This window comes from Alligator mississippiensis, chromosome 6 (genome assembly GCF_030867095.1).
Source record: "Alligator mississippiensis isolate rAllMis1 chromosome 6, rAllMis1, whole genome shotgun sequence".
NCBI lineage: Eukaryota > Metazoa > Chordata > Crocodylia > Alligatoridae > Alligator > Alligator mississippiensis.
Genome location: NC_081829.1, coordinates 89568181 through 89584359, shown reverse-complemented (window position 1 = coordinate 89584359; position 16179 = coordinate 89568181). Strand labels below are relative to the sequence as shown.

Genomic DNA, 16179 nt, shown 5'->3' with positions numbered 1-16179 from the left:
TCTCCCAGCACCTTCGGACCTTCATTTAGATCTTCTGTGAGGGTTGGAGCAAAAGGATCAGGAAGCTGAAGACCTGACTCATAAAAACAGTCAAAACCAGTTAAATATATATGGCTTGCCTGAGCTCTTATCCAGAGGGAAGGTAACAGTCTACAGTGATATGACAGCTGTAAAAATGAAAGAGGAGGTGGAATTATTTAGTCTGGTACCTGATCAAACTAAAAAAGAAGAATTTAGGAGGACTATCAGGAAAGGATTTTGGGAACAATATTACCCAGGACTTCTAAAATTAAAATTGAACAAAAAAAATCTAGAAAAAGATGTTCTAGGGAACTGCCTCTATCAGCTTATACCATGCGCATCATCACGGTTTATGATCATCTAATAATCCTGCACTGACCCAAAGATGGACTAGACAACCTAATCGAGTCCTTCCAGCTCTAATTTCCATGAGTCTGAAATTCATTTGATGCACGCATTCATGCAATATTGGAAAACTATTTTTTTTAAGAAGCTCCTTACAACCACCACGGCCTGCTTCTCTTCTGTCATTTTCCACCTACATATTTCAGTCACCATAGGGTAGTGAAACAGTAGCCTGCCTGCTGTTAACTAAGTTTTTAATTTATTATAAGGTGGCAATTTTAAATAAAGAGAATTAATTTAGTTTTTAGCATCTAATGCTCAGGATGTTGTCAAGCTGGTCAGGTACCATTCTGATAAAAAAAACTTTGGTAACAACTAAATTGCAATAGTTGCTCCATACTGTATATACACAAGTAATTTGCATGAGTGTTTTCAATGCCTTATGTTTAGTTCTTGACAAACTGGACAAATAATAGCCAGAAAGTCCCTGTTTTCAGCCTTGGCTCAGCTAAGCACATGCTTATCTGCTCAGCCAGGTGCTCAGGCCTTGATTTAGGGAAGCACCAAAGAACAGGGACTTTTGTCAATGCCTCCCCAACCACACATTTTTATCAATCAAGGAGTAACAGGTGGATGTTTAACGTGATGCATAGGGAATTAGACGCAACTCCCATGGATTTTAGCCATTCAAGTCAACAAGAGTTGTGTGCATGATTCCCTGTGCAGAGCGCTGGATGCAATATTTACATCTTAAATGTCAGAAGACCTTATAATGCCAGGGAGAAAAAAAAACAACCCTCATGTCAGCAGGATTTTTGTCCCCCCTCACAACTCAGTCTAAATCATTCCCTCAGATTCACTGACAAACACTGGCACAAGATTACAAAATGCTTGTGTGGACTCTCAAGTAGCTTGATAATTTCCACAGGTGGAAACACGAGAAGTCTTTCCATCATCTACGCCATGTGGGTACTACAGCCTGATAATCAACCCCACGTATCACATGCAGTATCTTTGTGAAAGAATTAGCAGAGCTGTCATGTTCTATTTATGTCTTTGAATCTATCAAAGGTAGGGGTTTTAGCTGAACTTGAAAGATTGCTCTTTCACGTGTGAACATTGCATTGAATCTCGACTTATTTTAGATTTAGGTTTATCTACACATTGCCATTGTATACATCACAAAAATATTACAAGGTTTTTTCTTTCAAACATGCTAGATATTACTTTTCTAAGACTAAGCTGAGCCACTGAACTTTGTACTGTGAAGCACAAGTTAGGATCTCAGCAATAGTTATGCAACTGCTGTTCATAGTTGGGTCTCAAATGTATCCCAGGTAATTCTATTAGGTCTGCACCAGTTACACTTGAACTGATTTCACTTCTAAACTTAATTCAGTTACACGATTTTACCTGAATGCTTTAAATCCTTAGCTTTTTCTTCAGAGGTCTGACACTTTAGTTCCAATTCTTTTTTATCGTCTTCCAGAAGTTCTAGCTGTTGCTTAAGACGACTGATCTCCTTATGTAATGCTTCATTTTCTAGCTGCTCTTCTAATTCTTTGACCTGAAATTCACAGACATTGAGACATTCTCACAATGAAAAGGAAATTTTTTTGTGTCTTTTGCTTTGCGAACAGCCCAGCAAACACTGTAGGTCTTCAGAATAGGAGATTAGGGGGAACACAGTAAACTGCAATCATGTACATGAGGAGATATTAAGTGAACAATTTTGAGTAAGAGTCACAAAGATCTCACCATTAATTTTCTAATCTAATCCCAATTTGATTTTACAAACATCTCCAGCCCTGAAGTGTGTAACTGCTAAGATTTTCTTTTCTTCATAGGAATTTAACCACCTTTTTAGAAAAAGAGTTTCTTAATGTTTCTTCATTTTGAAGCAATAAAACATTAATGCACTTTTTTTTCTAAATGATCACTTCTGTTTAAAGGTTATTATTTAAGCTCACTTTCCACAACTCATGCAGCTGCCATTGGGTGAATTACAGAACCACATCAGCTTAAGTGGCAGTATTCAGGTATGCTGAAATAATCACTTCCATTCCCATTAAATATATACAGTTTGGTCTAGTTTACAAAATCAGGGCTTTTCTGCAAGCTGGAAATTACACTGAACATATATTTTTAAATGAATAAATCAGCGAGTGCAGAGTACAGATTTTGCTGCACTTGTGAAAGCAGAGAAAGGGAGTATTGCCTGACAGCACACAAGCACCGGCAAGCGAGTTGCAGGGGGAGATTCCCAGCAGGTGGCAACTGACCCCAATGGAACGAAGACATCAGCCACGCATTGAGAACCTGCCTCAAAGTCTTGTTTCAAAGATACTCAAATATTAAGGAAGCAAAACATTTAACATCTATTGTGTTTTCTATAGCATCCATATCGAAGGCACTTTCCAGTTTCTATCATTTGCAACTGTAGCATTTACATTTCCTTCTGCTGCTTGCATTCCTCTATGCATCTTTGAAGCCAGCATCCAACTTGTTAATGCACGGACCAGCTTGCCCGTTTTGTTGTTAATCTTCCCTGAAAGCCAATCTAGGTCAACAAGGTGCCACCACCTTTGCCTTCTGTTAATTAAAAACAACAACAATCAAAGTCATAGGTCTTAAGCCATATTTTTCACCCACATTAACTATTTAGTGGCTAGTCCGCATAAGAAATTTTGATCCTCTTACCCAGCAAGTAGGATCATTCTTGCATCCCCCACAGTAAAGGATCTTGTTCTTAAGGCTTGATTCAGGAGGGGACATGATTAAATTTGTGCCTACTCAGGACTTAACTATAAGTATGTGCTCAAGGGAAGCATGTGTTTCACAATTGTCTCCTCAGTATGGATACTTTCCTGAATCAGGGCCTTAATATTGGAGTTTTTTTGTTCCAATCCTACCACTGAAAGTGTTCATGATATTCTCTTCAGCTTTTAAAGGTCTCTGAGACACAGATTAGATCTTTGCACAAGAGTAATGATTTTCAACCTAGAGTCCACAGACCCCCAGGTGGCTATAAAGGTGGCAGCCCTGCTTGGCGGGGAAGCACTGCCAGTGCTGCTGCTGCTCCAGCTCCACAGGTCACTGGAGTGCCAGCAACAGGCAGCCCAGAGCCCCAACAGTGCCAGCAACAGGCAGCCCTGCTTCATCCTGCCACCACTGCTGCTTCATGTGGGACCCAGTGATGCTACAGCCCCATGGTCCCTCTGCTCACCTAACTATATCAATCTACAAACCAGGACAGGCACGTGTGAGTGTGTGCATGCGAGACAGGGAGAGAGAGAGTTTGCTATATTAACAATAGATTTTCAGAGGGGTTCATGTCCCCATTCAAAAAGTTTAAGGGTCCATGAATGAAAAAAAGGTTGAAAACCACTGCGCTAGGGTAGGGCTGAGTCCAGTTTATAAACAGGCCTTTCTGCAAGTCATTAAGTGAGAGAAGCTATTAAAAAATCCTACAGTAGGTAAAACATGCTTGTATTACCTTTTTTTGGTATTGAAGCCTCTCTTCTTCTAGTGTTTGGGTCAGCTGTGCGTTTTCATCCAAAGCTTTCAAAAGCTGTTGATCAGGAGCAGCATTTTGCAGAAGCAGCTGACTCTGTCTTTTCAACTTGTTTTGTTCAATAAACATCTGCCCAAAACACAAACCCAAAGAGCTTAATAATGGCTAAGCGAAGTTTCCTGCTCTAATCCGAACCAAATAAAATAGTAACCAAAGACACACTGAATTACTAGATAGGGACTGGGGGAGGAGAGAAAGCACAGGTACAGACATTCAGTTTCTACTGAATCTCCATTCTCTATCAAAAGCATACAATAATTCAAGCTTTTTCTCCTGGAGCAAAAATGGCCACTCTGGGAGGAAAGTAACCTGGCAACAACCAGGGTTAAATCACTCTTGGGAGAGTTTCTCCCAGGAGACTGAATGTCTATACACTTCCCCTGGCTAAACTCCTCTTGGGTGCTAGAAGGAGAGGAGCCGAGGGAAAGACTCCCGTGATTTTTTTAGACCAGAATCACTCCAGTCTGGAGAATGCATGGGGAGCATCTGCTCTCCGCATCCTGTAGACCAGGAGGTGAGAGGAGCAGCAGCCACTGCTCCCTGACACTTCCCCAAACAGGGCAGTCCTCAGTTGTGGGAAGAGGCAAAATGCCCCTGCCTCACCCTGCCCTGCTTTGTGTCAGCCCGCTGTATTACACAAATTGCCAATTGCTCAAATCACGAGCAAGACCTTATGGCTGCAGAGTTTACCCGTGAAGCTGTTCTACTATGGGGCTAAAGGAAGGTCTGTACAGTACAGCTCCTAGGCTATTTTTCTACTGGAAGAAATTTGTTCTAGTAGAAGTGACTGTCTGTATACAAGGGTGTAGGTTGTAGCTGTGTTGATCTAAGGACATAGGCAGACCCTTCTTTGGGTAAATCCGATCTCTTTTATTTAATATATTTTATTTAATTTTGTTTTATACAGATATAATAAATAAATAGTACAGTAATAAAAGATATTTGATACCTTTTCTTTAATTTTATTTTATACAAGTAACTGTCTGTATACAAAGTTTTCAGTAACTAAATTAGTGAAGTATCTCTTTGTTAAGAGAAGGTTGTCAGGTACAACCAGAATGGTGTGTGTGTTTGCAATACTCTAATATCAAGATGAAAAGCAGCTCTGACCTTTGAAGAAGCTGAGGAAGTAGAATCCATTTCTCACCATCAGGGTAAACTTAGTCACCCAGTTGAGGGCCTAGACAACATGGCTCTGAAAAAGGTACTATGGAGAAGTTTCTACCTTCTTCAAATTTCGAGGGCAAGGGTAAACTCTGACCTTCCCACCTCCTAAATAGTTCCTGACAGGACATTCATTACCTGAGGGGTGGGTGGGTGGGAGTGTGTGCTTTTTGTGTTGCAGCCAATATTTATGTAATCAATAAATAAATAACCGTATCTGTTCGACAGAGAAGACGAAGACCGATGCGTAGTGTAGATGAGGCTCAGATGTGCTCCATTTACCTTTAAAAGGGTGTCTTCCACTTCTACTTTTGAACTCTTTACTATTTCTTTCCTTTTCCAGATAGTAATGCCTTCATTTTAGGGAGAGCAAGGAGGAAAGAAACAATCAGATAAGGATTGTTGCATCGAGACATTTAAAAGGACCGTCCGCATATCAAAAGCTTACTTAAAATACAGACTTAGCTCCTCCTGGTGTATTGGGAAGCTCCACAAAGAAGACTGTTTCCTTGCAACAAAATTCTGCAGTTTTCTTCCATTGAAGCTCTACAGTGCTCTTGATATCAGGTTGTGCCCACAGTTCAATGGAGCAAGTGTGGAATCGGGTCACACAAAGAATACAGGACATGGCCCAAAGAGGACCTAGACATTGCAGCAGAAGCGTCAGGTCACTAGGATACGAGATGTCTGGTGAACATGCCAAATGGGCAGCATAGCTTTTGTCTTCCTGGTGGGAGATGCACTATTTTTTATTTTTTTTGTTAATGGAAAAGACACTGCAAGTACAGTTTGTCCTCAAATCGTTGAGAAACTGATTCACGGTGTAGCAAAAGCTGCATGATGTTTCAGAACCAAAATACAAGGAATGAAAAGTCCGATGACATTGTGTCATCCTCTTCATACTGTTCATTCACAAGCCAAAGTTTCAACTACAACACGCTGACAAAATCCTTCTCAACATATTATTATTGTACATTTGCATACTATTTTAAAAAAGGAAATGCAATCAGAGGTTGACTTGGGTCCTTTCACCTGGATTTGTAATGAGCATCTATCTAGCACTATGGACAGACAAAACTTGGATGCACCTCAAGTCCTGTGTTATTACTTGGCTGGATCCATTTTCTAAGAGAGGGGAAAACCTACTGACCTTGCTGAACTTTAACTGGCAATGCAGCCTGGATGACTCAGATGCGACCTGCGTGCAAAGCAGAGTGAATCGATGCGATCTTAATAGAGCCAATAAGGAACACTTCATTGGGTAGAGCTGGGCAGTAGGACAGTCGCTGAAGACGGAAAGAATCGGTGAAGAGGAAACTACAGATGCCGGCTCCAATGCTGCACTCGTTAAAAAAAAAAAAAAGGCCAGGATGGTTGTGTGAGGGCAGCAGAAGTTATCACCTTGGGAGTCAGGAAAACAACTGTGATGACTTCCTTTCAGAGGCAGGATAAAGGTTTATCTTCAGTTATGGGTGTTCTGCTCCCGAGAAGGGGGCCAGGACTATGTAGTTTGGGTCAGCTTTACCTACAGCCTGGTCACTCTTATTCAGTACATGCCCTCTTCCACTTCCTTGTGGAAAAGGGGAAGGAGGGGGAGACAGAGAAAACACACAGAAGAGAACAGAGCAGTTAATTGTGCAGAGCTTTCCCACAGAGAGCTCACTACATGGAACTAATTGTCCCGCACAGCACTTGAATACGGCAGCGATGGGTGTTTTCTATAGAAAACACTAAACAGGGCAGATGGCTGTATTCCTGTCTAGGGTGGGCAATGCCACTCTGCATCTCCTTCTGCACCTTCAAACATTGCCAGAGGCTATAACTGTCCTCCAAATATCTATAAAACATAATCTTTTGGTAATGATAGAGCTGTGGTACAAATTATCCCACAGCAAAAAAGAAACTCAGAGTTAAGCTAACATCAAATCTATTGCTTGCATCGGAGAGCAAGACATACTGGTTTTCAAAATGCTCACCATGGATCTCACAGCGTAGATGTATGAACTCATAAAATCAGGATAGTTCAGAGTGGGTCAATTTTTGTACTGGTATAAAATTGTATCACACTAGGCTCAAACAAAAGCACAACTATCATCCAGTTATATTGGCTTAGCCATCTTTGGGGGCCAGGGTGGGTGAAGGGGGGTTAGATGACCAGGCAGTCAGGAGAGAGATATCCTGATGTCCCTTGCTGTTCTGCTTCTCTGGCGTTCCCCTGGGACTGAAGCCACTGTGTCTTCTAGGCAATACAGCCCAGAAGTGACCAGGAGTCTCAGGCTTTCACTTCCGCTAGTCTCCGAGATTGCCACGCAAGGAGTTCTGGCACCATTTTACACCGCACAAAGGAAAACCATGGGCACCTCCCACCTCAAACATGCCCATGCAATGAAGGTGCAACAGCGTCTGCACTGGATCCTCCATCTGCATAATAGGCCTGTTGTAGAAGGTGATTTTCCAGAGCCACACAGAACAGACCACTTCGATGCAAACTGCTATGACAGAGCTGCCAGAGGAAGAAAGATGACATCCAAGATGCCTAAAAGGTTGCCCTGCATTGGGATCATCGCCAGACTACCTGTCATGGTCCTGGGTATGGAAGAAACAGGCAAACTGCTGGGATAATCTGCAACAGTGACAGGACTTCTGGATGAAAAAAGGACACTTTTTTCAAAGTCTGTACAGGGGTGACCCTGGAGCTACAGAGGTGGACCACCAACATGTAGTCCCTTTGGACATGGAGTGACAGGTGGCACAGTTGATAGAAACTGGGAAACCCTGACAGCCACCAGTCTATAGCCAACCAATTTAGCATTGCTGGGTGTGCCAATGAAGAAGTTTGCACAGCCATCAAGAAGGTGCCTTGCCTCGTCTTTCCTCCTCTTTCCCACTCCAAAGGTGGTCACTGACTGATTTACCTGCATGAGGCTCCCCAGTTGCATTGGTGAGACTGACATCGTGGACACCCTAAGGCTTTTTGCTCTCCCCACTGAACCTTGGTTTATATAAAAAGAAAGGGCCATTTCTCCACTGTACTGCAGAATATTCTGGGTCATCACCCTGATTATTGAAAAATCAGAGTGACAAAAAGAAAAATGAAATGCCGCAACTCTGACACTCAGATTTTCAAAAATTTAGGAAACTGAACACTCATTTTGATTCGTTTCAAAACAAAATCAGGAAAAAAAATTGAATACAACAGAGAAAGTCCTTTTCATTCAAAAACTTTTTCATATTCCTTCTAGCTTCTAAGACTAGGTCTACTAATTACTTTAACAATGTACGCTGGAGATAATATACATACTGCTTACCATAGAGGTAAAGGCGGAAAGCCCTGTTGCAGAAAATACTATATGTAAGTTTGACTTTGCAAACATGCACTGGAGCAATTTTACTCACATGACCACTAAAGTTATTTTCATGAACAAGTTCTTTTAGGGGCATTTCCTAAATTAAAGAAACAAATTATTCTCTGAAGTAAAGGCCACATCCTATTCTACTGATTAGGAGTATAAGTCAATTTAGATATCCACATATAATCCTTTCCAATCCTGATTGAGTCCCTGAAAAATAGTTAATACGAACGCTGTGTGGGTTCTCCTCCTGGCTGCCTCTTTATGACTTAGTCTTAAGGGTAAGATAACAACGTATTGCAAAAATAGACTCATTAATAGTCTTTGGGGACTTGAAGAGGCTGAAATAAAGTCATACTTTGGTGCCTAATAGGCAGACGAGAATCTGACCATAAGGTTTAATTTACTTAAGCTTCTGCAAAAAAGGCCAAGATTGAAGTTACATCAGTCTTGCTCCCACCCCAATGGCACCCTAACTCAATGCACTCCATCTCTCCTTTCCTTGTGGAAAAGGAGCTGGAAAGATAGCAAAAGTGAATAAGGTAGAATGTGGAAGGGAATAATCTGATTGCACAATTATTTGGGAAGTCAATCTCTGAGTACTGATAAAAAGACATTTTTTATTACTTTTAAATGGAAATTTAGTTGCCAGGAGCTACTGTCCAACCTGCACGCAGAGCCTGAACACCAACCAAAGTGACGGCTGACAGGCCAAAAGTACAACTGACAGGATTACTTGTTCTGGGGTGGACTTTAACCAGTTGATGGATTAGTTCGGACTTTGCCATTTGTCAGACAATTATCTGCAGAACATCCCAATCAATGCTAGAAGCATAAGCCAGCACGGGAGGAATTTAGTGAAAGCATTTCTGCAGTTAGTGCAAACAATAGTTTGCTTCTACATACAGCTCCACCTAAGTCTCAAAGTGACTGACGAAGGATGCTACAAGTCATCACCCTGGGCATTTATACACGTATCTTTGTCTGCTCCGACGCGCTGCAAATCCAGCGTGTCGGAGCACACTCGATTAATCGAGTCTCCGGAGCACGCGAGCTGACGTGCCCGGTGCTACGTTGCATGCGGTTGTATAAACGGTGAAATGCACAGAAAATGGAGGCAGCGCACTTTTGAACCAGGACACCTTTGATGTATTTTAGCTCAGAAGCGCGCTGCTGCCATTTTCTCGGCACTGATGTGCATTTTGCCATTTATACAAATGTACGTGCCGCACCACTGTGTGCTTTTAAAAGCACCTGGCGTTGCTCCGCGTACATGTGTACAAATGCCCTAGTTCACAGAAGGAGCATCGCAAGCGCAGAAAGTCCGAGCCTTGGCCTAGTTCCTGCACCAATCTATCGACTGTGCTGGGACAAGAAGCCGGCGGTGGAATCCTGGCCCTACCGAAATCAACTGAAGTTCTGCTACTGACTTTTCAGGGGCACGGATTTCAGGCCAAGTTTCAGCTCCCAATTCCCTGTTTTCAGCACAATGTGATATTCTCAATACCTGGTTGTTACATTTATACCAAGTTTGAAAAGGGAACTTTTCATAGTTAAAGAAGTTAAAATATAACAGCTTATCATCAAGTCTCTGTGAACTTTGATCTTCCAAGTAATGCCCAGAGTACAGTTAGATGATTTCAGACCAATCCTTGTCCTCACAGCACAAGGAGAGGAAAGAAAAAACACTTTAAAGAAAACTATGAAACATATTCCCTTATTCATTTATAAATCATTAAATCATTTGTTATTGGGATTGGCTGTTTCCCCCTGAAGTCATGTATGCATGAAATTCCAAAAATGTTGAGAATATAGTGGAACTATTAAAATGAGCTCATTATTTGGTTCATTAAGAAAAATAATGTTGCTATGAAGAGGAAGTGCACTATAGGTGGAACTACAGCTTCCATGGTAGTCCCAGGGTGGTTCCTCATTTTGGCAGGACCTCCATCTCATTCCAGACACGCACGCACGCACAAAGAGGATTTCAGCTTTCAGCTCCCTGCCAGGATACCAATTGGTCCTGGTTTCAACCTCTTGGGACTGCTGCTTTGTCCACTCCACATTCCAGCGAGGAAGCAAAGAGTCACTTTTGTGGAACAGGAACACAGCTGCTCTCTGCCTTAATCTTCAAGTGCTCATTGTCCTTCGTCAGACAGGTGCATTATTCTCTGGTTGTTCTGTAACTGGAAGAACAGAGCCACATAGGCTACCACAAAAGATGGGATGGAAGGGCTTTTGTCTCTGATAGATGATATTTTTAAGGCACTGCTCCTGCACTTTTCACAACAGAAACTGGTTAGCTGAGTGGTCTTGAGGCCTGAAAAGCATGAAGTGGTACTGAACTCGGAGAAGCTAGTCTGGATTTTTAGTGGATCATCAAATCTTGTCCCATTTCCACATCAAAGAAAATATTTGACATGTGCTTTGTTGCTAGTTCAGAGGCATTATACATAAATGACATTGGGGTTACTTTGTTAGCTCCGTGGAACAAAACTTACAGCAGCAAACAAGTCATTGTGCTTTTTAAAAACTGAAAAATTTGGAAGGGAATGTATATTATTAAACCACGTTAAGAAAGTCATCAATATTTTGCCTACTGACCTATAAAAACTCTTGCCACTCTGCCCCAGCACTGTGCATCACTGACAACAGCCCAGGACGGGTTCCAAATCCATCCCATCTAGGTGGGTTTGTACATGTGTTGAGTACTACTCACTCAAGGAAATCCAGACACATGGGTTCTATGCCCAGGGCATAGTCCAGCAAATTACTTTGAGCATAAACTTAACTTTAAAGTGGACACTGCTCAGTTGATGTGAACGCTCTGGTGCTCACCAGCCTTTCCTGTTGGTTGACAGTTTTTTCATTGTTTCGGTGGAATTTAGCCACCATGGGAGAAGATCCTAGTCATAAAGAAACAGACACCTGCACAAACAGAAATGTCTATTCATAGTTTCGTAGATGTTAAGGGTTGGAAGGGATCTTACATTCATCAGGAAAATGGCAAACAACCAGAGTGATACATCTGGGGATCACTGGAGTTTGCAGAGTAGCCAGAGAGTCAGGCAGCCAGGTCTGGAACAAGATACATACCTCCCTTAGCAAATATTAGCTGAGTTTTTCAGGGTGGCTAATAAAATGGGACGTTGCTACTTAGAGGACCTAAAGGAGAGTGGTCCCTGGGGAGATATGGGGGGGCACGTGCCCCTTGGATGTGTGCACAGGGCAAGGATGGGCTGCTGCTGCAGGCTTGGGGCTGGGGCTGTGCCCACCTCTTCCTGGTGGGAAGGCTGGGCCAGGGCTGTGCTCAGGCGGGGCAGGCAGCAGTGCAAATTGGGGGGGGGGGAAGGCTACAGCCACCCCAAAATTCATCATAGCCCCCCGCATAGGCCACCTTCCAGTGCCGATACTGCCTGCCCCACCCATCTGGCCCAAAAGCAGCCCCAGCCCAGCCCCACTCCACTGGGAAGAGGCTGGTGCAGCCCCCAGCAGGCAACCTGCCCTTGCCCCACGCACAGATCCAGAGGAGGGGGACAGTGGTGGAAGTCGTGCCCCCATGCCTCACAGACAAACCGCCTGCAGCTCCATCCCACGCTCCACCCTACTTGGCCAGAACCTGCCCCTGCCCCCGCCCCACTTAATCCCTCACTGCAAGGGCCTCGATCTGCACCCCGCTCCACAACCCTTCCCCCCTACAGACTTACTAGCCAGACGCCGCTCTCCAACCTGCAGGGCTGCATTCCTGGCCTTGTGCATGCTGTAGCTGCATGAATTTACGTGGCATTTATCAGCAACATTATCGGCCACATCAGCCAAAAAAAGCCAACTGCTGATAATTTCAATTTTTGTTTTATCGGTGCTGATATGATATGGACTGATGTACTGGTGCACCTCTTAAACACACACTACTTTGCAGTTATTATTTTAAGGATTATATTGCTTAGGATAGTAGTGAATTCTTTATTAATTAGTTAACGGTAAAACAACATTCTGAAATTCTGTAATGGGTGCAAAGTGAAGTATTTATGAATAGTTCTGTATGTCAAACGGAAGTACTACAATTTACGAAGAATAAGGCAAAGACTGTTTTATTAATCCATTAATCTACTTTCTCATTCCTGTCTTTTACCTACTTTTCTCTGAACAGTCATTCAGAGCAAGCATTTTAAGATGAAGATATCTGAATCTTTATTGGAATTGTGGAGCCTGTAAAAAACCCAAAAACCCATGGCTACCTTAGAGCTCTGTGTGTGATCTGATTCATCGTCAGGTCATATCCATTACCTTTCATCTATAGGATGATGCATAACCACTCACAAGTCCCAGATAATGGACAATCTCACTGCTACCATTTGCATATTACACCTAATTAAGAGTATTCTGTTTGGCCTCATATAAAACACAGGTGTTATATAATTATATCTATTTCTAATGCACCCAGGCTTGCAGTATTTGGATGCCACATTACATTTAGAAATAGATCAGATGTCTCATGGAAGAAGAATAAACCCCTTAACCCTCTCCCCTTTAGATTAAATGGCTGATCTTAAAGCAATCAGATGTACGTGGTATATTCCTAGAGCATGCAGCTGTGGCCATTTCACAACTCTGTTCTTAGGAGAAAGCTTGATGAGAGAAATTAGTCTTACATCATGCTCTAACAGTAGCAAGATTCAAGTTTAAGGCCCAAGCCCTGAACATTTCACCTTATCTGTTTCAATTATTTTCAGTTGAACAAACTCAAGAGCAAATTAATCATCATCATCATCATCATCTACCAGCTTTTATGAAGCTGTCCTTGGTAAAACTTGGCCTGGGTTATGCATAACTGCAGAATATTCTTTCTATGAGTGCAGGTCTTGCTGTATCAACTTGTAGACTTGGCACGTGTTAATGGAACGGTCATTACAAAGTAACCTAAAGGCCATTAATGCATCTAACCAAGAGTTCTTGTGTAGCACATCATGAGTGCAAGCCATCGAGACATCAGAATCAGATTGCATGAAGTCTCATGAGGGGATTCAGATCATCCCTGCCTGTGATTATGATGACAGTTCTCCTTAAACATCACAAAAATGATAACAGCATTTGACCTGTTTATATGGGGAGGTTCAATTTTGCATTAAATAAACGTGTCAAGCACTTGCACAGGGCTCTATAATGAAAAGAGGAGTCCTGAAGGTACAAAGTTAAATACTGACATGCTATTGTACAAGAGATCTATGAATAGATACCCATTATACTGTACAAGCACAAACTCCTGACACGCTTCTTTAATTAGCAGGCTGAAAGAGAAAAACTGTTACCAGGTTTTTTTTGCTTGTTTCTTTGCTTTAATCTAGATGAACAGAGCTTCTTAAAATATGAATCTGCCCCCTGTTTTAGCTTAGTCCAGCCTCACAATATATTGGCTGAATAAAACTACCCTGTAGCTTTTCTTAAACATTCATAGAAGCCCTTTCCTTTGTCTAAGTAATGTGTTTGACTGGAGCTATACAGTTATCAAGGGTGCAGACAGAAGTGCAGCTCCCTGCTGCAACTCAAAATGCTTTGCAGGAAGCGTTCTGAGTTACGATGCTCCAGACCAAACAGAAGTTCACTGTTACTTCCAGGGGAAGGGGAACTCACTCCACTCCAAACCCAGACTGAACTCCCTCCACTCCCTTTCCTCCCTCCCATTCTGAAAATAGCTTGGAGGCTAGCGGGCAGCACAGACATAAGTTACAGAAAAGCATGAATGTTGTGTGCCTCCTGAGGCTGGAGGGGGCACGGCGACCACCTGCAGGCGTTGGCGGCGGGGGCCTGGCAGCAGCAAGTGGGGAGCTCCCGTAGGTGGCCGCGGCGGTGTTGGCAGCAAGGCGGGGTGGAGGGGTGGCGAGGCGACTGCCCACAGGTGCCCCTGGCAGCATCGACAGCAGCCAGTCTCAGGGGGTGCATGTGCCCCCACGTGCATCCCTTACGCATCGCCAATGCAGAAAAGGCTGTTTTGAAACATCTTCACCTGAACTCTCGTACAACTAGGGTCCAGATTTTTGCCCAATTGGCCATGTTTTAAGTAGTCTGAAGCTGTGCACTTATGTTTGGTCATGACTATAGATAGCTTTCTGCAGCCAGATCAGGCAAAAATTGTTACTTCTGTCTGTGCCCCAAGAGAAAAAGCAGCCCCAGCAACTTTGCTCAGCAGTTCTCCACTTGGTGTTCATTTTCTCTAAACACTGGGACTAGAAACCAACAGCCCTGCACTCTAACTGAGAGGAACACAGGGCCTCTTGTCTCTGCAAGGCTTCAGAAGTAATTTCAGGCCAAAGGATTGTACAGGAACCAAAAAAAAGTAAGTTAAACTATTTTATACTCAGGCTGGGGTCTGGATGAGATGACGTCTGGAGATCCCTTCCAGCCCTCCTTCTCTTCTCTATGAAATGTCTTTGAATGATAGCATCTGTGCTTAACAAGTATTTTTTTTGCAAGAGCATACATGGTTCCTGCCAGGCCAACAAACCTCTGGTTCCATGTCCCTTCTCACATCTCCCCTTTTGTTTTCTTTGATGGCTCCTAAATACATGTAACTCTCCTTTGTGGAACACCGCTTTGCAGGTTTAGCCTCAGCGTTACTGCTGTGGCCTTCAAGACCCCTTCTCCGCATTTCTTTCCCCTTGTAAACAATTTGACAAAGAAATTGTAACTCTTACGATGTTAAAACATGCGCTATAATTCTGGTTGAACTTGCCACAATTTCTATGTAAAGAGCCCTCCCTTGTTCAGGTAGATTCAGAGGTTTCCATGCCCCATCCAAGCTCTCCATTTATTTAGGTCTTTCATTCCGATTCCTATACCTCTCAAAGGGGCATGACTCACTGCAAACCTTTTTTCCCCCCCTTTCTCCCTCCCTCCTTTCCTCAGCCCAGCTGACAATATTTACTCAGTTTCTTTGGAATCTCTGAAGAGAATAAATTCTAATGTTTGAAGTTAGATAATTTTTCATTCATTAAATATCTATTATGGTGGTGCCAGCAGCATGACTATAATTAAAGCTGTATTGGATTTTTTTTTAAATCAAAAGCCCTGATTTTCAAGTGTTCCCCCTCACTCCCATGTGCTCTTCTGCTCAGTGCTCTTTCATTTTCTCATACTCCTCCTTTTTCCTCTTGCATGGTGTTTCTCTCTCACACCATACACATACAAAAACTTGCCCCTGCTATAGCTGACACCTGCATCTAACACATGCAACTCCTAATTACCTACATTTCAGTGGCAGATCCTTATCCCTTGTCACAGGAACAGGGGACACATTGCTTGGAAATGCAACCTATTTCAGCTGCTCGGATGGTCCCATGCTCAACAGTAATGGCACCACAGGAAGATAAGCTAGGACAGGGATGGCCAACAAGAGGCAGGGGTAGTCTCTGTGTGCACCATGTTTCAGACCAGAAAGGGGGCAGCAACAGAGTGACCTAAACAGACTTATCATGAAGCACTGAACACGTCTCATCTGCATTCACTTGGAGCAGAAAGACCCTCATTTCAATAGTGTCTATGCTCAAGTCATTCATCACAATGAACTCTTGCTCCACTGGAGAACTTGTTCCTGGAGAACTCAAAGCAACTTCTACTCCTAGAACATATTTCTTGAACAAACATTTTATAGTGATAAAAAACCAACCACTTGACTGATAAAATGAAATACCATGGCACTTCAAGATGACTGAAAGGAAGATCCAGGGA

General features: G+C 42.8%; 1 protein-coding gene across 3 annotated transcripts in view; it reads right to left on the bottom strand.

The window, feature by feature from the left end:
• The window catches only part of SHTN1 (shootin 1), a 98293-nt gene that overhangs the window by 27668 nt on the left and 54446 nt on the right, over positions 1-16179 (bottom strand). For all 3 annotated transcript variants that reach the window (XM_059730096.1, XM_059730094.1, XM_059730095.1), the window contains 2 exons: positions 3863-4009; positions 1780-1933 (listed from right to left, as the gene is read on the bottom strand). In XM_059730096.1, the coding sequence (XP_059586079.1) occupies positions 1780-1933; positions 3863-4009 (301 nt within the window). The remainder of the gene's footprint in view (positions 1-1779; positions 1934-3862; positions 4010-16179) is intronic.